The sequence below is a fragment of the Cygnus olor genome, chromosome 9, assembly GCF_009769625.2.
Source record: "Cygnus olor isolate bCygOlo1 chromosome 9, bCygOlo1.pri.v2, whole genome shotgun sequence".
Classification (NCBI taxonomy): domain Eukaryota; kingdom Metazoa; phylum Chordata; class Aves; order Anseriformes; family Anatidae; genus Cygnus; species Cygnus olor.
This window is the reverse complement of record NC_049177.1, coordinates 11,828,859-11,853,700: the sequence shown is the minus strand read 5'-3', so window position 1 is coordinate 11,853,700 and position 24,842 is coordinate 11,828,859. Positions and strand designations below refer to the sequence as shown.

The following is a 24,842-nucleotide window of genomic DNA, read 5'->3' as shown; positions in this document are numbered from 1 at the left end:
ACAACACGCCACGAGCTTCAGTTTGTAAGAAAATGAGATGCAACCATCTGCAAGAAAGTAAGCCACATCCAAGGAAACAACAGGCCTGGTAGAAATGCATAAAAAAGAAAAAAAAAACAGCAACAGAGTATTTTCCTGAGGCTTCAAGTTCTGTGGCACGAGAATACCTGCCCTGGCCTTACTCACCATGAAAACCCCAAGCAATGCTTGACTCCAGATCACAGGGAGACCACGGGACATAACTGAAACCACAGCACAGAAAACACAAGCTAGCTGAAATGGAAAGGTGAATTCAGACCAGCATAAAGCTAACACGGTAAATTATCATGGCGCATAACACAAGGATATCCTTAAGTTTTTCTTAGGCAAGTTACTTCATTATACTAAAAAGAAAAAATAATAAAAAAAAAAAGAACAGACTTAACTGTTCAAAGCAACCTGACAAAAAACAGCATGAAACAGAAATTCTACTTTAAGTTTTCCCATTGAACAAAGCAGGCAGAACCACCTGGTTTTGCTGTGCTATGATTCTATTATGGCTACTTCATTTTTATGGAATTCATTTGCAAGTTGGTAAAAATATAGAAAAATGCTACTATAACATAACACAGGTATTTCTCACTAACTAATTTTATTTTCAAGTAGAAGGAGAAACAGATACACTCAGCAGAAAAAGTGCTAAGTTCTACCCAAAAACATCTTGGTAAGCTTCAAGTATAAAAACCTAAGCGCCTTTTTCCAGGACACTTATTCATAGCATTAAGCCTAATTCACATAAGAAAGGAAGCATATATATTTCCTACATAAGGAACAGGATACAGACCAAATATTTAACACCACATTACAGCAGCAATTCCGTTCAACATCTTATAAGCTAGTGAAAAGAAAAAACAGGGCCAGAGAGAGGCAAAGACCCAAAATAAATATATTACATCAGAGAAAACAGCTAGAAGATCTGGAAAGTTTGACCCTTTTCTTGTAAACTAAACCTGATGCTTCACTTACCTCGATTTTAAGCCAGTATCAGCCACCTGTCTACCATCAGTGTGGCATGGAAATAAAGGGCATTGTTCATCTAACAGATACACGTGCTGCACTGTCTTTGACAGCCCTTATGCGTATCACTCTAATACACTCCACTTGCAGCTCTACTGTAAATCTATGCAAAAACTTTCAGCACCTCTAAAGCACAGCTTCCTATAGCTGTAAATTCCTGCAGCCTAAGTTGCCCTTTGTTGCAGCACATTTTGCTGTCTTTCAGAACCTGCACCAGACAAGTACAATTTCACCAAGCGGTCATTTTGGCAAATTAAACCCAGCCCAGACCACTCCATTTATTTTTACGCTGATCAAAGGCTTCCAAGTTTAATCTCTTAAGAAATTTGGAAAAGCTGGCAGAACTTCTATTGTACAACCCCGCTTACTTTGAAGTGTGCCCATGATCTGAATTAAATTGAATTCTCCAACCATTCATCTAGTAGTCTGCAAAAGCACCCATTTGGACAGACTTAGCTCCGAGGGAAGAGGACAGAGGACAGGTGCCCCTTGACATGGAAGTTCTGAACTAACTAAGCAAGCTGAATATAAAAAGGAAAAAAAAATCATGGAAACTATTAATATTCCAGTCTAGTTTTGAATGCTTATGTTTCAGTCTCTTTACTGTTTGGGAGGGAAAGGAGAAAGGATAAACACACAGTTTTCAGTTTTCTGAACTCTTATAAAACATTTAAGCTCCATGCTTGAGCATTCAGGACAGATTCCCCAGAAAGGAGTTCTGCCTCAACGTGCTTTAAAGAACGGCTCTCTCTTATTGATTAAAGAAATTCATAATTAAAAAGAAAACCTTACAATACAGATGGTTAGTAAGAACAGAGGCAGTGGATCTTAGACAAACGAGCGGATTTTAGCTGCACTGAACCTTTAACACACTGTTCTAGATAAAAACAACTACACAAAGGAAAGATTTCCTTTTTATTTTATCCTTGTCCCATTAGTCATGCCATTTTGTCAGTCCCTTTTCGCTCTTAGGTGAGTTAAAAAACACAAACAATTGGAAGAGCTGCCAAACAAGGGCATCTCCCAGCACCTGCCACGACATAAGTAAATATTTCAAACGTGGGTTGGAGAAAGGAGGAAATGACACGGAAAAGCCTGTAAAGATTAGATCATTATGGCAGCTACTCTGTTTATCCTATACAGTTAAAATTGCTAGCGTGGACCATTTTCGGCAGCTTCCTAAGAGATGTAGGATATGAAGCTCCTATGCCATCTCCCTTGCAGCTCTGCAGAGAAAAGCCCCTCTCCAGGAGATGACTACCATGCCAATTCTGCTTCCAAAGACATACAGTTTTTCTCAGTAAAAAGCTACTTGCCACAGATCTTAAAAACAGGAAGGAAAGTCCCTTTTGCCCTAAGATACATCTCCCTTAGATGTCAGTACCAACAAAACATATGAGAAAGGCCTTTACAGCTTAGTCTTCAGTCCTGCTTCCCTATAAAGACTTCATTTCCTTCTCTGCCTGCAGAGCTTTTAAGAAAATAGCTGAGAAAAACCGTGAAGGGTTCTCTCTGATAAACTTTTATATGCAGTCAAGGTCCACCTTTAACCAGTAAGAGATCGTGACTTGCTTGGGAACACCACGTTACCTTCAGGTTACCTGCCCACACTGAGCTCTGGCGCTGGGAACTCATTGCCTGCTTCTGGGAGGCTCAGACAAGCTACACAGCACATTCCTTCTTTACGCATCCACATCTTTTCATATTCGGCCCTCCACAACAGAGCTCTTGTCTGGCTACACTAAATTATTGCTGACCTAGTCAAATAAACACAAGCCACACGAAGTAGGTAGTGAAGACAACGTGATCTCTCATTCCCAGACCCAGCTAAAATAAGCTTGAAAGCAAAGCGGAGTGGGCAAGTGTCACTCAAGTCAGAGCTTCAACCCCTCTAGGACAGCTGCTTCATCATGAATTTATTCACTGCTTTTTCAAAAAACTGTCTATCCAAGCCTACACCACCTATTTACCAAACATGACCGACTTTTCTTAATTCTTCCCCCTTAGTCCCCAAGGGAAAAAAAAAATCAGTTTTCCATCAAAAACGGCAGGCAGCAGTTCCTGCTACCCCACCAGGCCACGGAGACAATTAGGAGGTAGGGGGGTTGCAATTTAATACCTCGTCCCCATTTGACATAACATTTTTAGACAAAAGCGAAAGAAGATGTAGGCAGTGTGTCACTAAGACTCACTAATGGTACAGTTGATGACTATGGAGCTTTCTGTGCTCAGTGACCTACAGACAAAATCATTCCTTCTCCTTACTGCTTACAAGAGGCAGAAGTTTCTAAGCTGTTCAGTTCTGACGGACTTCTTAACGAAGAGCGGTATGATATTAACTTCTGCCTCAGCAAGCTAGGTGCACAAATTCAGGTGTTTCTGTGGATTTCATAACCAGAGAGAGCTTTCCAGGTAAAAGGAGAAAACGAAGATTGCTCAAAATTAAGGGAAACCTCTTGTCATGATGGAGAAGAAAAAAAAAAAAAAAAGGCAAAAAATGAGACCAAACAGGTACTGTGGCCCACTCAGAGGATGGAGCCGAGTCCCTACCAGCAGGGGCCCCAAGGACTTTGGTAGCAGAGGTAAGCAATAAGCAATTGCAATACTGGAGTGAGCTAAAACGGAGTAAGTTTTAGCTGTGGAGAAGTCCCAGTAACATCCTAGAGACCATACAGTGCCTCTGCAGGAGGCAGCCAGCTGAAGGAAATGAAGGAATCGGAACAGAAACTAGATTAGTGGTCAGACAGGCGAGACTGAAGTATGACCCACAGCAGTCTAAGACCAAAAATGTAAGAGCAAGGAATTAATGGTTTTGATATGTGGAACGTGATGTTGACACAAATATCACAAGAAGAGTACACAAAAAGTTGGTACAAATATGACAGGGAAGAGAAGGAAAGCATCTATGCTCAGACGCAGATAATTTCTGTTCATTCACATGAATAAAACGGGGAACTAGCAGTTATAAGCTCTTCATGGATATTTTTACAGCTCATGGTAAGCTTGCAGTGATTTGCAAAGGTACAAGGTTGTTGCTTTAATTTTTTAAATCAAAAACACAAAAGCACAAAAAAAACACAAAAACACAACATCTTCATCAACTTGAAAAAAAATAAATCACACTTCAAGAGAACCACATTTTTTTTTTAAAGCTATTCTCACAAAAAAAAAACAACAAACAATTGTTGGTGTTCTGTGTTGTAAGTTAAGGACAGATGGGTTTACTGTAACCTCTGTGTCCTCAGGTGGGAGGATACAGACAAAGCCTCACACAACCGAAAAAAAAAACACAAACCGAACAACAGATTTCATGTTTGAGACTTGAACAGTCAGGCAGCAATCCATAGAGGACATGGCAAAAAGCTGCTGTATTTCTTTAGAGTTCCACAGACATCATTCTTGCTCCACTTTTAAAAACCTGTTTAAGTCTATGCAACAAATTAAGGCTACAACTACTAATTATAAAGTGAATTTTATACTAATGTAGAATATCCAATAGCTGAGTATCTTCACTAGCCCAGAAATGTTCTCCAACAATAATTCTTCAGGCAAGCAAAATTAAAGTCTGAGGTTAATGCTGAGTATGAAACAAGAATTTGAAGAGCAATTTTTTTTTTTTTAATAGAACTACCCCGATTTGAGTGTGGTTTGTACTCCTTAAGGCAGATTTCCCCAATTGTTAAGCAAGCATATTTTTAAATACTGATTTTCTGATACACTGCTACCCCTCTGGTTCCTCCCTCTCAAAGTGTGAAAGCAAGCAAAAGCTTTCTGATATGAACTTGAAGAGGACACAAACCATTAAAATAATTAATGAAAAGTAGTAATTTAAAAAGCCCTTCAGCCCTCCCAACTGCCAAAGCTACGAAGACGCATATGGCTCAGGAAGCAAGAATAATTCGGCACAAGACATTTGGTGTTCCCCCAAAGCAAGTAACAGTCAAAATTTCTGGTTAACAGTATGTGCTTGTATTGAAATAAATGTCTGCTAAAAATACAAACATCTGTTAGACTACAAGATTTTAAAAAACAAGATGTCGTACTCACTTCACTACGTGTAAGTAGGCAAATTCCCTACACGAGTCTTTATTCAGATACTGCCCCAAAACATCCCAGCTCTGTATAGCAGGAGATCCTGTAGGCTTTACATTATCCGAAGCTAAGTGTACTTGAAACCAGGTTTAAAACTCTCTTACCTCGATGTCAAGTACTTCCACTGTGTTGTCCAACATCTTTATTTTGACCTGCAGATCCTTCTCGTGCGTTTTGCCAGGTGATAACGACATTGCAGTCGAGAGATTCTGTCCCGGCTCCAAGGTGCTCACTCCAGCGCTCTTCTGGACACCCAAACGAGAGCCAGGAGTCTGCAGGACTCTGTACGTCCCTTCTATCTCTCCCATTTTTCAACAGTGAGCAGAGCCTAAACAAAGCGTAGAAGAAAACAGAATTACAGCCTGAACACCAATATCCCATGTGAAAATACCATTGATGCAGAATCACAAGCACAGCCCTTATTTAATGCTCTTCACCCCACTATCAAAACCAGTAATAAATCTGATGAAATGCTGGTCAAAAATCCAGATGCTGGGAAGAAAAATTAGCAGTGAGAAAAATACCTATTCCAAAACATGGTTAGAAAACAGTATATTCCAACCTGTGCCCTCCCGCCTCCTCCCACACTGACATTTTAATTTCCGATTAATTTTCGTGCTGATTCAGCTCCCTGTACCAGGTCACCACGAACAGCACAAGCACTGCTGCCAGCACAGGAGAAGACATCAGGAACAGACAGCCAGGGGTTTAACACCGGGCTCTTCCTTCAGTGGTACCTAACCACTTACCCGACTGTGCTACAGCCAGCCCACACCCTGAGATAACAGGAGCAATTACCTTTCTTCATCCCTTAAAACGATGACTCATGTAAAACTGTAACTACTTCAACCAGTGCACGCAGCTCAGGGCCGTCGTAACGCAGATTTCTGTGGCAGATAACTGTTCTTAATCTCATGAGCAAACCTGCGCTGTGCCCAGATTAAGTCAGTGGGCAAAAATCTTAATTGCAGAACCCTACTGCAGCTCAAACAGCCCAGCCCTGCCCTGGCTTTCATGGTTCGGTGGCAGCCACTGCAAGGAGAGCAGATGTTTAATTTAACACGGAACAAAAAAACCTCAGAGCTGTTGTTTGTGTTCCCAACCCAGCTCAACGGGACCAAACACTTGGGGCCACGTCTTGTGCAAGGAAAGGGACACAGAAAGGAGAGCAAGCTGCTCGGCGGCGCCCAGTCCTCAGGCTGCCAGCCTGCTCCCGGGGAGCAGCACGCAACTCCTCGCCCGCCCTCAATACCCAGCGCCAAGCTCCCCTCGCACCAGGAATTGCTACAGCTGGGCATCGAGGAGAGGTGCCGTGAAGTCAGGGGGGGCTGAAAAACCCCAGGTGAGTCAGCAGGGCTTTGAATGCGGTGCCCCCCTCCAGACTGCATGCTCAGCCTTCTCCCAGCGCTGGCTCCTGGCTCTCACAGGCTGCGGAGGGGTGGCAGCACCTCCAGGGTGGTGGCAGCAGCATCTGGGAACTGCCTCACACGGCTACAGCACTACAAAAACTGCAGGGAAGTGTTGGGTGCTTGCTTTGCAATAGACCTGTGTCGTCTAGATAGGGGAAAGGCAGGTGATGAAAGCACTCCTTTGGCTCTCTGTGCTTTGCGCAGGTAGGAAGCTTTAACTCCTCAGAGCAATGGAGCCAACCTTCAACATCATTTAAAATTAGCATTTTAGGCTTTAATCCTTGCACTTGTAAAGAGAACATGAGATAGCTCAAGTATCAGCAGCCAGCTTGCGGACCAGCGAATCTGAACCCTGTAACTGAAATGCACAGAAGGACTTTGCTACTGCTAGTCAGAAGCTTACAAGCAACTGAAGTTGCCCAGAATTAGTTATAAAAAAACCCACGAGGGTGTTTATTAGACAATTGCTCTTAAAATTAACAATCCATAAAGACATTTGTCCTGTTCTAAATGAACAAGTACCAGAAGGAGCAGACACGACGGCTGTTTAAAACGAGGAAGGTGTGAGAAGAGACAGCCGTGGAGACACAACGAGCACAGCCCTCCTGCAGGCAGGTGGAGCTCCCTTAGCAGCAACTCCAGCAGCCTCCACATCGGCTGAAGCTAGGCGGTACCCGAAGGTGTGTAAAACAGACAGCCAAACTCCAGAATAAACCAGGAGTTCCTGGGTATTTTTACTAGCTTTGCTGATAAGGCAGGAAAGAGAAAAGTCACGTAAAACAGAAACTGCAGGTGGCAAAGTCCTTCCCCCTCACAGCTGTTAACAGGAAAAGTGAATTCAACTAGGTACGTCCTCACAACTTGCTGGTGACACAATCCTAAACACATTTACCACTGCACCAGTCCCCAGCTAGAATCTATTTGGCTTTTTAGGGTCTAACAAGCATCTAGGCAGGAAACGTGCTGTGTACAAGGAACCCAGGCCTCTCTGGAAGAGAATTTCCCTATCTGCTGCATGGCAGTTGTGAGCATTTTTCTATGCCAAATGCCATTACAATCACTAAAATAGCCCCAAACAGCATGGCCTACCGCAGCACAGACCGATCCAAGCACTACTTTCAGTTGCATCACTGGTTACAGCCACATACCCTATTTGTTCTTTACACTGGCAGCACGCTGGCTGCTGTTTCTTAACAAGAAACGCTGCATTACGATTTATGAAGCATTTCAGTTAAAGGGACTATCTAAATGAAAGGTGGAGGAAAATGAAAGCATAAAGCTCAAGACAAACTGCAAGCACTGGGGAGAAAGAGAGGCTGAGCAAAGTGTCCGACAGCAAGCGAGAGCACCTCCCATCCCAGGCAAGCCAGAACAAAGTCTCATCGACCTCTTCATCAATATAAAACTAAAATGCAACGTTACCACTGCATTAACAATTCTAAGAAAACAATCTTCCTTGTATTCACCCACCCTAAACTTCTTTGCCTTGAGTGCTTATCCTGATAATTTCCCATAAATAGGGACCAGACATCAAAACTCAAATCAACTCCCCAAGGCACAGCGACACAGCGATTGTCACGCTCAGCCCCAAGCCAGACTGAAAGAGCAGCTGGTAACAAAGCTTTAAAAAATTGACATCGTTATGTACTTTTTGTTGCCTTTTTGAAATAGCTTCAAAGCCGCAATGAGTTTAATCTTCTGCTTTGATGGAATACATTTATTTTTCAGAAGCGAGACGGTGCTTTTTAGCTAGCAGTAAATCTGGAAAGGCAGCTTATACCTGAGGATATGGCTCCTCGAGATGCCAGAGGTTTTCAAGGGGACTCCTCCGAGTACGGTACCTCCTGGTCAGCGACAAAGTGCCACCACGATGCTCCATCCTCAGTTCCCAGGTCCTCAGTATGAGCAGGGTAACACATGCCTCCGTTACACAAGGGATTCCAAGAGACCTGCGCCTGGTGAGACCCTGACAGAGCGCTGAGGAAGCTCTCATTGGGAGAGGAGCTCTCTTGGATAGCCCTCGAAACAGGTCCCTTCACCTCACCAAGAGCAAGCTTTCATCTCATACTCTTTTCACTAGAGAATAACCACCTGCTAATGCTACTACAGGCCATTTCATACCAGCACTGCCAAGCTGGCACCACCTGATGCATCAGGAATCCAACAACTACAGTGACTGAAGACAGAGATGAAGAACACGGGACCCCCGCTGAACCTGGGCGAAAGGCCCTCCTCTGCAGAGCATGTGCCTCTCCCTTCAGCCCAGGCCCCTTGCTTCCTTCCCAAATGCCGTTCCCCCCCGCTACCCTGGCCTGGTGCTCACTGCTCTCTCCCATCGCTGCATCCTTGTGCCGGAGCCCACAGCTTCCCCAGGCTCCCTGAAAGGGGACGGACACACGGGGAAGGCTGAGGACCACGGCCGGTCCCTGGGGCCAGGTGAACCAAACACGCAGGGCTGCAGAACAGCAGCGGGGTGCTGAGGGGCTGCGGCGCACCGCTGTCCCCGCTCAGAGCCACCAAACGTGACAGCAGGCTCTGAAAGCCGGCGGCTTCGGGCACGCCGCTTTAGCCGGTTACAGAAAATCGGAAGAACAGCTGATTTCCACCGCTCCCTCGCCCGTCAGTTCCTAAATCCCACCACCAGATTACCACCTCTGTGCACGGACTGCTCTCTCGAACGCCGCCCGTGCTCCTAGTGAGCCGAGAGCACAGTTAATGCAGCAGGGGCAAAACGCAGGAGTTCTCCCCAAAACAGGGCCACGGCAGCCCACAAGCACGGAGCCCTTTCGGGTCGCACCTGCAGCAGCGCTCCCGGGGCAGTGGGAACAAAACAGACGCGAACACACGGCAAAAAGAACCACCACGGGAGCTTTTCACGACCGAACACGGTAAAAATCCACGCTCCTCCATTTTTGTTTTCCACAAAACCTCCCTCGCTGCCTGCTCCGAACTCCATTACAAAGAGGCGTCGGAAGCAAGAACGGAGAAGCGAAGGAGGGACCGGCCGAGAGTTACTCGGGATTTTGGGGGGAAATCTCCGCAGGAACCCGCCTCCGCCCGCCGGGCCCGGGCAGGGCACGCAGCTGGAGGCTGCAGACCCCGCCGGGAGGCTGCCGGGCACAGCACCGCCTGGAGATCGCCTCCCGCAGCCGTCGGCCGAGAAGCGCGGAGCGAGCGCAGCGCCACGGCGGGGGCCGGCCCCCCCCCCAGCCCCGGGCCCGGCGCCCAGGCCCCGCTCCGGGGATCCCGCCCGCAGCCCGGGGGGGAACAGCGGGGGGACCCCCTCGGCTCCCCCCGCGCCGCCGCCGCCCCCGCTCACCTCCGAGGGCCGGCCGCCGTCCCGCTGCCGCCTCGGCCTCGGCCGCCGCTCCGGCTCCGGCTCCAGCCCCGGCCCCGGCCCCGCGGCGCCCGCCCCGCGCCGCCATTGGGCGGCCGCGCCCGGGGCCGGGCCGGGCCCTGGGCAGCCGGGAGGCGGAGGGCCGCGGCCTGCGGGCGGGCCCGACAAAAAGGCTCTGTCTGGAAGCCGAGGGTGAAGCGAGGCCCTTCGGCTCCTCCGGGCGCGGCGCCTGGATTCCCCGTGCCCACTCCAGGCCCCGGAATGCCGCTCGGGGCGGCCGCCGATGCCGTCCCCCTGAGCAGAGGCGGCCCGGCCCCGGCAGGCGCTTTGCGGGGTTCCAGCAGCGCGCGTCGACCCCAAAATACGCCTTGGGCTTAATCCCGAGGATTGGGATCTTGTTACCGGGTGTCCGATGGGCTCAGGAATCCCCGGAGAAGTCCAGACACAAGGTCCTACACAAGGACCGTCAGAGCTGGTGCTGGGATACGTACAACTGAGGCCAAGTCCTTCTTTCAGGCAGCTTGTACTCCTCCTACTCCATCGCGTAGGGCTGCCTTATCCTTCTCTGCCCTGCACTGCTGTTTAATTCATTCCGACAATACTTTAGGGTTATAAGAGTGAAAAAAGTGTGTTCTTCCAGCATGAAAAGAGTGCTGGGAGTCAGGCGCTTTAAAGAAATATTTACACCATAGCCTTTCCCACCAGAGCTGAAGGGCTGTTAGCTCACCAAAACAGCTGTCCCTCAGCCCTGCTTCTGAAAAAAGAGCCATTAAACCACACAGCCACGCACACACAGATGCCCAGGGCAGGCAGGTGCCCTGTTTAGGGATGCAAAACACAGACAAATCCCATTTATATAGGTGAGTGCTGCTCTGGTGAGGATACCACTCCATGCACCAGTAACTAAGTGCCAGGTGACAAATCACACCCATGTTACTTTGAATAACGAACATTCCAGGTTTTTGTTCAGTTAACTTTCTTTCAGATACGTTTTAAATAGGGACAGAAAAAGCCACAGCCATGCAGCAGAATAGTGGAGAAGGCAAGGGTGCTGCACTCACGTGTGTGGCTCCAGCACAGACACCAGGCACAGCCATGGCCAAGGAGGCTGAAGACCATCAGAGCCTCCTCCTCCTCCCCCCCAAACCAGCAAGCCCACCCCTCAGTAACACAGACAGGAACCAAATACTGTAGGAAATGCAGTGCACAATGAAGCGCACGCTTTTAAGTCAGGTGTGCTCTGCCTGAACAGACTTCTGCACCCTCCGGATTCGCAGTTTGCTGAAAAGTAGATGCCAAGGCTGACTGGTATCTGGCAGTCAGGAAAACAGCTCTTCCTAAAAAGGACTGCCTTTGACAAATCTCCTCAGTCCCTCTGAGGGACCACATCTCATTAGAGTCTGTTCTTCAAGATGACAAACAAGAAAAATGAGAGAATCACTTGGATTTATCCAGGAAAGGATAGATGGCCAATAACACAAGACATGCAGAGCCACCCTGTATCTGAGAATTTGACCTTTCCACAACAATTTGAAAAACAAAACAGCATATGACTTTTGGATTAACAAAGCACATAAATAATGCAGAACAGCCCTTTCATCCTGGAGCAGCCTCACCACTCTCACCCACAGACGAAGTAACTCACAAAATTAATGAGTAATTCCTGACGAGCAACATTCTCATCTCTTAAAAAGAGAAAAAGACGCAAGATTTTTAAAATGTGCATTGTTGTTCATTTTCCTTCAAAAGCTGAAACAGAGCTGAAGAATCCCATGTATGAAAAAAAAAGTTTGAAAAGCTGAAAAAGTATATGCATTTTAGATAACTCCATCTATAAAAAACGTTTGTCACTGGTAAACTGAAGCGCTTTCATAACTGAAATGGATGTTTCAATACCCTGTTTTGCCTACCATTTGCATTGCACTTCCATAGGCAATGAAAACAGAGCAATCAATTCTATTTGCAGCTTAAGCACTAATGCACTTTCATATCCTTTAAAGTGCAGACACTGCAAAGTAATCTTCATTTCAGTCACTTATTTTCTTTAACATCTAAAAAAAGCACAAAGATTTTCTTGTGGCAGCTCTGGCTAAGTTAGAGAACAAATCCAATGTGATCACTTCAAAAACAACACACCACAACAATTAAAGAGAGGAAGCAATAATTGCATATATAGTGAAGTCTTTAGAAGCGTCAACACCCTGCTGTTTACACTTCACCGTATATTGCTAACTTTTATTGCTCACACAAAACACATGTAATGTACCGAGCTGAAACAATCCAGTGATGAAAAGTTTGTGTGCTTTAAGCGTCCACGTACCCAGGACCCGGTTTGTACATGCAGCTCATTTCTAGCCTTTCTACCCACCACAGGCAAAAAATTATTCTTCATCATAGCACAAGGAGTTTAGCAGGATACACAAGTATTCCTCTGAGACTAATTTACTTGCCTTCAGCCTGAACCTGAAGAAGTCTCCTCTTCCTAGCAGCATTCCTAAGTCTTCAGAAGAGATCATACACCCACGCTGATGTAGCAGCAGCTATTACTGCCTAGATGCTAAAACCTTTCTACAACAGCTCCTGTTAGAGAAGTCACCACGTTTTCGTTCTTGTAGCCACGAGCATATGACCAGGCTATGAAGGGACATGGCACCACCTGCCATTTCAGTTCCTTCACCATAAGCAGAGGAAGGTACAAGAAGAAACAAGACTCCACTTTTACAAGCTAGAAGAAATGACAGCTCTGCACTTTGTGCTTATTGAATCACACTCAACAGCCAATGAAATGGATGGTGTGGTTCCTAATCCCAACCAAGTGGGGTACGAATAGGAAGTGCCATATCAGGCTGAGCCTCTGACCTAACACAGTCTTTTACAAAAACGTTTGGCTACTTGAACACACAAAACATGCTGGAGACATGGTGTTGATGAATGGACTTGAATGCTAAAGGAGGGAACGGATGCTATTATCCATCCACCACACACTGAATCAGCAGTACGTACTTCACAGCTGTCTCCATAGAAAATAGAAATTTAAAGACCTATGAGTTTCCTTAACCCCTATGAAGGCAAACTTTGAGCATCCAGGCAGTACATTTGAACCATTTACATGAAGAGGAAGTTTAGGGAATAAAACTAGAAAAGGAATAATTTAATTACAATGAAAGTCAGCTGTTGCTATTGGAAGGATACAATACAAGGACCAAGCACAATTTCATCCTTGCGAGATAAAAACTGATAGTGCATAACTCATTCATTCAACTGATGTTACAGATAATCTACATAATATACTCCTCTTGGCTTGAGTGAGACAATTAGAATTACCCTTTCACTATAATACTATGTCACCTCTTTAATTACCCTTGGGACGAGGGTAGAGGAAGTCCTTCAAAGCAGACTTCTTATCCAACCAAGAATGACAGTGTCTGGAAAAGCTTCTTCTTGTTCAAATCATTCATCATGGCAAAGAGATACTCTGTTGCTAATTTCTTTAGTTCACGTTTTCCAGTTACATATTACCAACTTCTGTTTCTTAGAAGTCTCCTATTATGTAATAGAAAGGCAAGCAATTCCAAAAAGCTTATGTCTCCCTTTCTGTCTATAGTAAAAGATAGATAATGGTGAGAATGGAAACAATTACAATAATTTAAGCCATATGTATGCCATGTATTCTACACTTCCCCACTGTAACTGGGCTGCACATCACTAGTTCACTTCTCTAGCCTATTATTCTGTGACTCTATGAGAACATGCATAAGCACATCAATGCTGAAGATGCAAAGATGAATTGGTACAGATTTCATTGCAGGTAGGCCAGTCAAAGCATCAGGATCCCTGGACAGGGGTGTTCACAGAGCTCTGAATGCCACGGGCTGCTGCTGTTGTCCTACTTTGGTTAAAGCTAGTATAGGTATTTTGCCTTGTAATGCAGTGCTCCTGTTACTACCTGGAGATACTCAACAATTTGCTGCACACATCGTTTCCCTGGATTGCCTTTCACATCAGCACTGACATCTCAGTAGAGACTGGGCTACGTGGATGGGTGAATCATTCTTCAACCCATCTTATTGGTGATGAACAGAGTTACATCAGACCACTTCTCCAGTAGGAAAACCAAGCCAGCTCCAGCTGTTAGTCAGGTGTTGTTTTTTATTCACAAGCCAGTTGTACCCTAGATGGTAGGAAAACATCAGAGAGAAGAGAGTGAAAATATAGAATTTGATCAATACACCGACAGTCATAAGCAAAGGATGAAAGTATCAAGTCAAGGCAAACAGGAATTGCCGCCGGTAATGGGAGATTTGATCCACATGATGAACACAAAGAATGAATGGCAAAGACAGAATAAGACCTACCATTTTCTGGAATCCCTCTCACACTGGGTTAATTTACTGTTAACAGTCACCTGGAGGTACTGGAGAAATAAATTCATACTGTAATGAACAAAGATACTTTCAAAAGTGGCACAGATATAATGTCAAAGGTACTCATCATTAGCAGCGCCTTGCTAAACCAACTACAGAAACTAATTCCCATGCTATAGAAATTCGGGTGGAGAGAGGGTGTTCCACTTCCAATCTTAAATACTTCTGTCTTTCCACCTTCACCCCAATCACCATGCTATAGCACTTAGCACAAGGGTAATCCTTCAGGCTTTTCAGATTGCTCCCCTTTCGCGCATTTCTCAGGAGCCCGTCTACACACACTACGTACCGATGACATTACTCTTTATAACGTGTGAAGTCTACTAGCCTCAGCCTATTGACCTGCAACATTACCCAATTAATTCTTTAAGACAGGCATGGGCATTTACGTGTAGGAAAAAAATGTGCTAGTTTGCTAACAGAAAAAATAGTGGATGCAACACTTCTCTGTAATCACCTACTCTGACTTTCATAATTGTATTTTAAGTTAAGTCTCCTGGTGAAAGTGGCAATTACGAGGGACAAATTAAGCACAACATATGTTCATACCTGCACGCACACATGCAGGCACTTGCTCCGCAGCTCCTCTCGGCCCGCCTGGTGTACTTGTCTGAACACGTTCTTCCTACCCAGAAGGTTCATCTGCAGCCAGCAGCACTTCTGGATCAACAGCACAAACCCCAAAGCAAACACAAGCTACAAGCTGCGAAGAAACATGGCTGCTCGGCCACATGCACTTAAACAAAAGTCCAGGCAAAAACCACAAACTGGCACCTATTTGCTTCAGAGACAGGTAGAGGTAAAAGAATAAACAAAGTCCAGTGGCATATTGCCTCCATGTGGTAAACTCATCCAACTGCAAAAGAGCATAAATATCCCCAGAATTCCCTTAAATTTGCTTCAAAGAAAGACGTAAGATTTTCGATAGATGTTAGTCCTTTAACTGTAGCAGCCTAAACGTTACGCTGACAGCAGTGAAACCATCTCTTCTGCAAGGGTGCAATTTACTTCTCTTTTTCACTAAAAACTTACAAGGTGAGATTATCCAAGTATGCCTGAAGCAGCAAGGCCAAAAAAACCCACTCAAGTGGGAGTCAGAAAGTCCCCTTTATTTTTTTTTAAATCTCATTGAGGCTCATCTAATTTCCCTATCCATCCACTCAGACGTGTTACCTGAGAGGAGCCACACAAGGCTCGATCCAGTCACAACTTGCACGGTGTTTCTAAGATCGACATCAAAAACTTCTGTGAGTGTTTGGGGGGGAAAACAAAACACCACCGAAGAGCAGCCACCAGAATGTGAAATTCTCCCCAAATATGAAATTCTAACACGATACAAAGCTCACTGCTGATTTTCACATCTCAGTTCAATGCCAACGACTTTAGTCAGCAAAACTGCACAAAAGCCCAGTCATACGGATGTTGGCTTCAAAAACAAAAAGTCTCTTAGGTACGGAAGACAAAAAGCCCTAGTCCTAGTTGGTAGACAGGATCCTTCAGAACAAAAAGAGAAACCAAAGAACCACAAGCACTAATCCGTTGGTAAGCATGGCGATTATTCTGCTGTCAAAGAAACACGGCTTCAGAGCCTCAGTGATGCCAGCTAACTGTGCCGCCTTATGCCTTTCAAAAATAAGGTAACCAGCTGGGTACCTTCTAGCTAAACAGCAAGCTGTTAGATCCCTCTTTCTGGGCCCAAACCCCCACAAATGGTCCCAGCTATTTGGGCCAGGAAACAGAGCATGTTAATTCCTACTGATGCTTGAAAGGCTGAAACTGAACTTGGCCAGTGGTTCAGCTGCTCCACGTGGCCTGCCGGCCGTTCTTGCAATGCCATTTTTCCGCATTTCAAAGCAAATGAAATAGGCAGCCTGAGCCTACTTGCTGAGCATGGGAGGAAGATTACAACCAGTTTTCTCGCTCCGATTATGAACTTTCTGACTTTGCTAGTCAGCAAGCGAACTGCTTCACCAAAACACCACCGCCGAGCCAAAATGTGTGTTCTCTCCAGGGGAAAAAATCTCTGACATTTGAGCAAGTAACTACTACGGGAAGAGTTTGACCTAGGTTTTAGGCTCTGCATCTTGGAAAAGCTGCTCAAAAGTGAATTAAACACAGTAATTTGCAATTCCCCTGTTGTTTTTAATAAATGCAGGAGTGGGCATGTTCTGAATAAAGTATTTTACTGTCAATGCCGTTCCTATTTCTTTTATTTTAATAAATACGATGCTTAAGCAGTATGGTACCTGTTTTAATAAGTTTTGCATTAGCTATCAGGGTGTGTTTATTTACTCATTCTATAGGATACGCTGAGTTATCTTCACATAACATTGGACTTCTGCTTCCAACACAGGAATTTTCCCAGGAACTTTTGGCTTCTGCTTAGAAAAATGATGTGATTCCTTCTCTTTGCCCCATCAGCCTCAATTTGTTTCTCAATAAAAAACAGGACAGCCAGCTTGAGGCACTTTAAGCAAGATAGCTCAACACAGTAAGCTGCTAATGGCTGGCATGTCTTTTAACTCAAATATTTCTGACCTTTTGCAATTACTTTCCTTTATGTGACTTAACGTGGCTGAGCAGAAATTTCTGTCTGGCAACTTGGACCTCCCCCAGAATTCAGCCGTACCTTAAATCTGATGTGCCAACCAGCAGTTACATCACCACTGAAGATACGTGTAAAACTGAGGATCTCAGGAGGGCTGAGACTAGAGCACAATTACCTGCATCAGTCCTACAAAGCCATTTATGCTGGGGTTCAAACAAAGTAAGCAGGAGTTAGCCCCAGGCTTGGCAGAGAGAGTGCTCTGCTCATTTTTTCCTATCAAGGAGCTCCGTCTTTCCCACAGCAATCAAAGCACTGCACTTCTTGCCTTGTGGGACTTGTTTCTTGCAACCGAACAGCCTGTCTGCAGGACCGCCTCTGCTCTAGCCAGAGGTAGGTTCTGAAAAGCATGTTGTTCTCGGTCGGAGATAGCTGGACACCTCCTCTGTCTCGCTAGATTTACGGGAACTCATTCCTGTGGGTGGAAACGAGCTTCGTTTTGCATTTCAAGTACCGAAACGAAACCTGCAAACTTACAGATACATCAGAAGATCTTGCCTTGCTAAACACAGGAGAAACTCCCCAGCACACCTGAAACCGACACACCTCTAAGTGGCTGTGAGCCAGGCCCAGATCATCCTATCGCCTCTGGACCACGCTGACAACAAAGCTGGCCATCAAACCAGTCCTTGGACAAACTTCCTCCTCCTCCTCCTCATGCTGCCTCTGTTCTGTTTCTGGACTCGACCCAGAGTTACACCAAATCTGATTTTGTGGCACATCCTCTCACACGGTTAGTGTGACAACAGGCTGGTTTCTGCATCCTTCATATCTCCTCATCAAAACAACACACAAGCAGGCAACAACACCTCTGTTTCCAGATGATGAAAAGATCCCTCATAGCACTGGGTTCTGTGCCTGTGTGCTCTGGCAGCAGGGTGACACACTGGGAAGACAGCTAGTCCAGCAGCACAAAGCCACCACACCACTGGCTTTGGTAAATATGCAGGGAAAATGTCTGCCTTGCTGGTAAACTGGGCTGCATTCCCATCACCACCACACCTTCGCCACCATTTTTTTTTTCCCCTTGCCTTCTAGGATGCCTGAATGAATAGGAAGGAAGTACTGCAGCCCAGAACCACTACCTACCATCTCCAGACACAAGAGACAAATGTGGTGGGAATGGGGCTCTAAAACAAGTTAACAGAAAAGCACATTTTAACTCTCCAGAGAAATCCACTCTGGAATTATTGCCTGCAGGAAAAACTCTACGGCAAGCTCAATTATAAAGTGTTTTAATAGTCCAAATGAAACCTTTCCTTCCACTTCAGGAATCTCTTAAGAGTTACTTTCTAGCTTTCCCTCAGTATTTGTCAGTAGGAGTCCAGGGATAAGGTTTTTGGGCACTATTCGTTTATAATGTTGGGAAAACAGCAAGTAAAGATCAAATGACTTGAGTTCATTGTACTGAAATCCAACGCAATGTCTTCCTAAATGCCAGTTTCAATTCTTCCCAAAGCCTTTACGGAATATGTTCTTGCACATTCCCCAGACTGTCACTAATAACAAGCTTGTTAGATATTTCAGACACTTCCAAGGCAGGCAACATTCCAGGATCTACTGCTACGTGTCCAGAGAAGGGCAGAGAAGATGAGATTCTTCTCCTTTTTCCTTTACACGGAGGTCAAGAAGCAAGAGTTTGCAGATATTTTGCTCACCTTTTTTTTACCACTAAATCTGTGAAACAGGCTAGCAAAATCGTGCTGTAATTCCTGCTTCAGGGCACAGAAGCAAGCCAAAATGGCAAGAACAACACGGAGCAGTCAATGAAATGGAGACGTGATGTATGCTGAGCCGCTTTCACGCCAGACACTCTGAAAGCAAGATCCATGCAATGTCTGTCTGGTCAACCACAAGACAAACAGAAGTCACTGGTGCAAGCTACCTAAGGCAGGAAGCTTCTCTGCACTCACACCAACTACTCAAATATAAACAAGAAGACTCAACCAACTTTAAGGTTAAAATTCTTAGGTCTGAACTTCATTTGCTTCAGAGTGTTTTGTGACGACATTCTACTATTTTCCAACTTTGGTGGAAGATAAATCAATAAAACACTCCAGCCCTTTGCACTTCTGATACTGCTGCACATGGTAGCAAACCGCATGAGTGCATTGTTACGAGAGATATTGAATATAGTCCTTTTTGGTAGGATTTGTTAATGAAGTGCCAAACATTCTTATCTTGTAGTCTCACAAGACAGTTTTCTTCTCAGTCACTTACTTACTGTTCTCCGAGTTCATTAGAGTGTTTAAGCAGCAGGAGAGAGAGACGACTCATTTATCCATATGCATCAACTAAATGGAAAACCTAGGAGCAAGTGGTGTAAATTTGATCTCCAGCCCAGCCATCCTAATATTCACCTGAAACAGATACACAAGACACTCTAAATTATCTCCCTCCTCATTCCTTGCTAAAGAGCCAGGGTGGCCAGGGCTAATCTCCACCTACATCCTGGTCAAGTGTTCAGAAAAGGGATTGCTTCCGTAGGCAAGCCACTGCCATTCTAACTAGGACAACTGCAATCTACAAGAACATGACCCCAAAGTGAGGGATGAAGTTAGAGAAAAATGCTGGAAGCTTGCAGGGTACCAATGGAAGAAACAGAGAAATGGCAGGAGTCTAAAGACAGGAGAGGAAAAAAAAAACCCTGCTGTACAGCATAGAGATGATCAGAAGAAAAAAAAATCTTAAGTATGTTGCAGAATAGTAGAGTGGACAAAACGACTGTAAAAGTAGTATTCATAAAAGTGCAAGGAGAAATGTCTAAGACAAGCCTTCAGACAAAAAAGGCTAAAAAAATGGAAAAAGATACGTATAAAGAAGAGGAAGCAGTTACCCAGAAAAATCTGCAGTCGAATATATTCAGCTGCACTATACTATTGCATATAAAAATCCATGAATTTATCTGCATAACTATACTAATAATTCACTGCAACTCCTCCAAAATAATCCAATAGCTTTGCTTTATAAAACAAATTTGAAATAAAACTTGTTCCAGCACATAAGTAAGTCAGCAATGTTGCCTACAAAAATAGTAGTACAAAAATAGAGTAGTGTAACGTTCCTTCTAGCACTGTCAATAGCACACCACTGCACAAAGGACCTTTTTAATGTGCATAGTTAGATCTATTTTGCAGGTCACATTTTTAATATTTATACCAGAATACTGCCACCAAATATTTTTGGAGATCCCAATCTTCCTTTTTCTGAATGAAAATCTTACAATGTCTGCCCAGCCTTAAGAGGTGTTTTACAAGTCACTTTTGCCATGCTATTTCAGCCCTTGCCCACAATTACCATTCTTTTTCTTTATGCACACAGAACTAACCAATCTGGAAATTTTCTTTATAATAAGTTTTCTAGAAATATCATTGTGCAATTCTTAGTGCAATTCTTTTTCAGCACTCCTTTCCAGAACTGGATTTGAATTCCACAAAAAGAAGTCTTCTACACGTGACAAAAGGGACGCTGTTCTGAAAGTTCTAGATATAATCAATAAACAGAAAAAAATCTTTTAAAAAGTAGGTCTGACGTAATAAGGACGCTTCCTTACTTATTCTCCCACTAGAGACTGAAGATGAATCTTCCTTGAGTGGATCAGTTCAACACTAAACACTGCAGATATACAAAACATAAACATAAATATACTTCAAAACAATACATGAAGTTGTCACAGCATGCGCAAGTCTTACCCCTGTGGAGTGGTCTGACAGCACCATGTGCACCTCCCAGCAATGCAGAGCAATCCAGCAAAGCAACCTTAAGTGACCTGTCGAGGTCAGGGCACTTGAAAAGTGACGCGTTTCAAATTCAAAGGACTGCCATAAAATGCTCTGGTATTAACAGTTAGCTCAGGAATCTAAGAACAAGGACACAGCCTGGTGCTCTCAACCTGTAACAGCCATACAGGTGGTTGAAGTAGTTTTACAGGAAGTTGAGCCCTAAATTATTATGGAATTTCTAGAACAAAGATCAAACAGCCTTTGACTCTCTCTTGAAATGAAGCAGAATTCACTGGAAAACACAATGACCCTTCCGCCTAAAGCACCACCCACAACAAGTAGCTTCATTCTGTGTTAACAGAATAACTAAGGGACGTGGAAGTTTGGTGAGAACTGCTGAAAAAGCAAGGTCCCATAGGTAGGGCTTCGGCATCTCTGGGAACACCCAGTGGGAAATGCACTGTACCAATAAACATGGAGCATATCATATTTAACGGACGTATTGTATGCAGCTTCGTCATGGTGTTCTCTTTCAACCATGTCTAAATTACTCTTTTATATTTAAAACATATCACCACAAACAAACAAACATTACCAGGGTTGATTATAATGAGGAATCAAAACAAAAGACAAAAAAAAAGTTTTTGCATTTTTATTACAGTCTTGGCTAGTGACAGTACATAAAACAGAATATAACAGTAAGTTTTTTGTACCAAGAGCAAGACATCTTTGCTACCAAATATAAACCTCTGCAAATTCAGAAGTATTTTGACTCCTAAATTAGAAACTGTAACAAAGCTATAAAAGAAAACAAATTATAGCCAGTTCAACACCACACCAAACATCTACCTTTTGTCTCCCAGTCTTTCTTCTACCAGTAGTTGAAGTCTGTCTAAAAAAAAAAAGAATATGTGAAACATAGTTTCACTTTTTATGTCTCACCTGAAACCACTGACTGCAAGGCCAACACAAGAGAATTGAAGGAGAAAGAGACCTTCAGAGACATCAGGCACTCTACAAATGATCGCCCCCAAAGACTTGGGAAGGAGAAGCAATTAGCTTTCGGTTAAAACCGCAAGTGCCATAAACTTGATTTTTCCTATGAAAAAAATATTTTTGAAAATATTTCTCCTGCTAGAATTTATAAATCAAAAATCACTTGCCTAAGAATCATCCAGAATACCCTGATGAAATATTTCAATAGATAGATGCTATTTCAAGGGTTAAGATATAGTCTAAAGTAATTCCACAGGTAGTGACCAAACAGCACTTAATGCACAGACAACCTGCTTTTACTCCCATGTTAGAAAATACAGGAGAAAAAGCAACATACACAGAGAGTTACATGTACAACCAAGGACTGGTTTGCACACACACAGATTTCACAGTTCAAGTACTGGTTCCCAGTACTATTGCAGCTTACAGTACCTACCAAGCTTATATGTGAAAACACAAATGTCACTGTGTCGCTGTGCTCAAAACATTTATCAGAGATACCAGACTAATAATAGCTTAAAAGCAGGTAAATGCTGCAGAATCAGAACAAAACCGGATTGGTGGCAACTGCAGAACAGTATGGGAGCTCACAAAATATTTAGGAAGACACAAGTTATTTTTCTGGTATATTTATGACTACTGACTCACAAAAATGTATCAAAGATTTAGAAATACATAAGGTGCTGTGGAGTTGTTGCTTTGTTTTTTTTTCTGGTAATACTGCTATGTTATTTCTATGTGCTATTTAGAAAAGGCAATACAAGAACTTGGAAGTGCATGTTTTTCCATCTAAGTTTTACGTATATCTAATTTGACAAAATGGGACTTAGCACTTCTGTGCATCTACATATATAAAAAGGGTCTCATTTACACCTTTGTGACGGTTAGGGAAGATCACATGCGTCATACACAAAACTTTGAGAATAATTTGCTTTTGCAAAGAAAAATGGAGCTCCCCAGCAAAGGCTAGGGCAGAGAACTTTACTTCACATTTTTAGAAAGATTCAAATATAAAGCGATTCATAAAACAGCAGTTTCAGGCAGGTAAAAATTTCTTCTGCTTAGCAGGTTCATATTTAATCTAGCCATTTGAACATCAGTGAAATTAGCTGTAGAAATCTTATTACTTTTTCAAAAAAAAAACCATTAAAATTTATAAAAATCATTGCTGCACCTGAGCTCAGAACAGAGAAAAGCTGGAATTCTATCTACTTATTGGCTGTTCAGATAACAGTGTTTTGTAACACACCACATTAGGAAATATGATTTCTGGCTTTATCAGAAGTACCAGAAAAGCCAAGAACAGTGCATAACTGCTTACTCTTCTCAGCTGCCACCTATGTAGCTGTATGCTATAGCTGTTATTACATATGGCAAATTCACTACCTACCACGATATGCAGCAGAAGTCCAGCCAAGCTCAAAACCAGTTTCCTTTACTATCAGCGTTAAGGAAAGTGACCTTGGCCTAAAAAACTGTGTAACACATTGGAGTCACCTCATAAGTATTACTGCTAACTCCAGGACCTTAAAATATAGTTCACTTTGATCCTGTCAGGCACAGATCACTTTAAAAAGAAGGGAAGTGTGCTAGTATATATGTTATACTACAATTAACAGTTTGCAATGCCCTAAAAATAGTATGAAAATACTCTCTAGGAATTAAAGAATTTCTTATGCATTTGGATATGGAAACACCCATGGACAGAAAACTACTCTTTGGGGTTTATCTCATTTAACATACCAAGATTATTCAAGCTTATTTGGTTACAGTAATGCCAGAAAACAGCAGGACTGATTTGTGCTGACCTACAAGAAACTCTTAAAGATTATCCGCAATATAGAGTAAGCAATTTTAGGCAAACAGTAAAGAATGTATGGCCCTCAACGTTAAATCTGAAGGAAATAATGCCTGTCATATAAAATACAGTGTGCCCTTCAAGAGGTATTTCCTCTTATTTCTTTTATTAAGACAAAAGGCATGCCTGAATTCTAACTAGATATTTGCAGAGGCTAAAGGAGATCACCTGCACTCAGCAGAGACAGAAGAACGGCTAGGGTCTCACAGACACACACCTGCCAACACTGCAAAAATATAAAACTAACCTTGCAGGGTTCCCTAATTAGTGACTATTACACACTACTGATATCACTAATAGCTGTTTATTTCTAAACATAATACAAAGTTAAAAGCAAGGAGCTAATAAGCCGTAGTAAAGCAAATCATCTAACACCATGTCAGGCTAGAAGTTTCAATGTCTATTTTGTATCCCTAATACAATGGGAAACTGAAAATAAGCTCAATATAAGAATTACAAAATAAAAAGTCAAGTGTGTATAATATATAAAATACTGACTGACTACATGTTATGAAATACGTATCACAAGAGTTACCACAACGCGTTTCCATGTTAAATTCTAAAATAATCTCCAAGTCACAAATTGGGCAGAAGGCCTCCTTTCTGGTATAACACCACCGTAATTCAAATCCAGAGTGTCTCCTTTAAGTCAAGGTATAAAGTAATCTGAAAACAAGACAGAAAAATGCAATTTAGGATCTGCTATCTTCTTACATTGATAAAAAAGAAGCATAGACATTTTCAAAGTCACAATGAAATAACTTTGTGAGTTTGAGAACTACCCATTTATACAATCTGAAAGATTACTTCCATGATTCTTTCCAACATACATTGTATAGACTTTCTGAAAAAAATGAATGCATATGTGTGTGTGTGTAAGGCCACACTAACGTTTGGTTTAGTTTCAAGCCATTTCACTTTATAAACATCAGCTAAACCTTAAAAATTAAAATGAAAGCTGAAACCTACACAAACATGTCTTGTAAATATTTTTCCAAAACTTAATAGCACTTGTAATAATGAGTAATAAAGAAAAACTCTGTAAGGTAGCTATTTGAACACCTTACCAAAGACTTTATACATGATGTCCACTGCTATCTCCTTCTCCACTTTGCATTTGCATCTGCATTTGTGCCTGCATTCTCGCGATCATCTCCTGCATGCGACGAAGCTGAAAATAGAGCATAGGAAAACCTTTAGCCTCATCTCACCTCAGAACACGATCCTTTGCTGCCACCACACTATTTATTATTCATATTAAAGAGGGAACATGCATCTGCATTGGCTTCATCTGACAAGCAGCAATCTTAGGTTATGGCTTGTTTTTCTACTGCTCATCTTCA

General features: G+C 43.2%; 2 protein-coding genes and 1 long non-coding RNA gene across 12 annotated transcripts in view; 1 reads left to right on the top strand and 2 right to left on the bottom strand.

The window, feature by feature from the left end:
* Positions 1 to 15,148, bottom strand: part of FARP2 (FERM, ARH/RhoGEF and pleckstrin domain protein 2) — an 85,035-nt gene extending 69,887 nt beyond the window's left edge. For 2 of the 8 annotated variants that reach the window (XM_040567425.1, XM_040567428.1), the window contains exons 1-2: positions 9,877 to 9,959; positions 5,253 to 5,476 (exon numbers count right to left, since the gene is read on the bottom strand). In XM_040567425.1, coding sequence (XP_040423359.1) covers positions 5,253 to 5,456 — 204 coding nt within the window. In that variant the 5' untranslated portion in view covers positions 5,457 to 5,476; positions 9,877 to 9,959. Of the gene's footprint in view, positions 1 to 5,252; positions 5,477 to 5,710; positions 5,846 to 9,354; positions 9,716 to 9,876; positions 9,960 to 14,867 lie in introns of those variants that run through there. The other 6 variants (XR_005822562.1, XR_005822563.1, XM_040567429.1 and 3 more) reach the window with 5 other exon arrangements.
* LOC121074844 overlaps positions 13,728 to 24,842 on the top strand; it is a 20,132-nt gene continuing 9,017 nt past the window's right edge. Inside the window, exons 1-2 of the long non-coding RNA XR_005822564.1 lie at positions 13,728 to 13,738; positions 14,454 to 14,458. This is a non-coding gene — a long non-coding RNA (uncharacterized LOC121074844). The remainder of the gene's footprint in view (positions 13,739 to 14,453; positions 14,459 to 24,842) is intronic.
* Positions 21,284 to 24,842, bottom strand: part of SEPTIN2 (septin 2) — a 23,635-nt gene continuing 20,076 nt past the window's right edge. For all 3 annotated transcript variants that reach the window (XM_040567435.1, XM_040567432.1, XM_040567434.1), the window contains exons 12-13: positions 24,567 to 24,670; positions 21,284 to 24,165 (exon numbers count right to left, since the gene is read on the bottom strand). In XM_040567435.1, the coding sequence (XP_040423369.1) occupies positions 24,575 to 24,670 (96 nt within the window). In that variant the 3' untranslated portion in view covers positions 21,284 to 24,165; positions 24,567 to 24,574. The remainder of the gene's footprint in view (positions 24,166 to 24,566; positions 24,671 to 24,842) is intronic.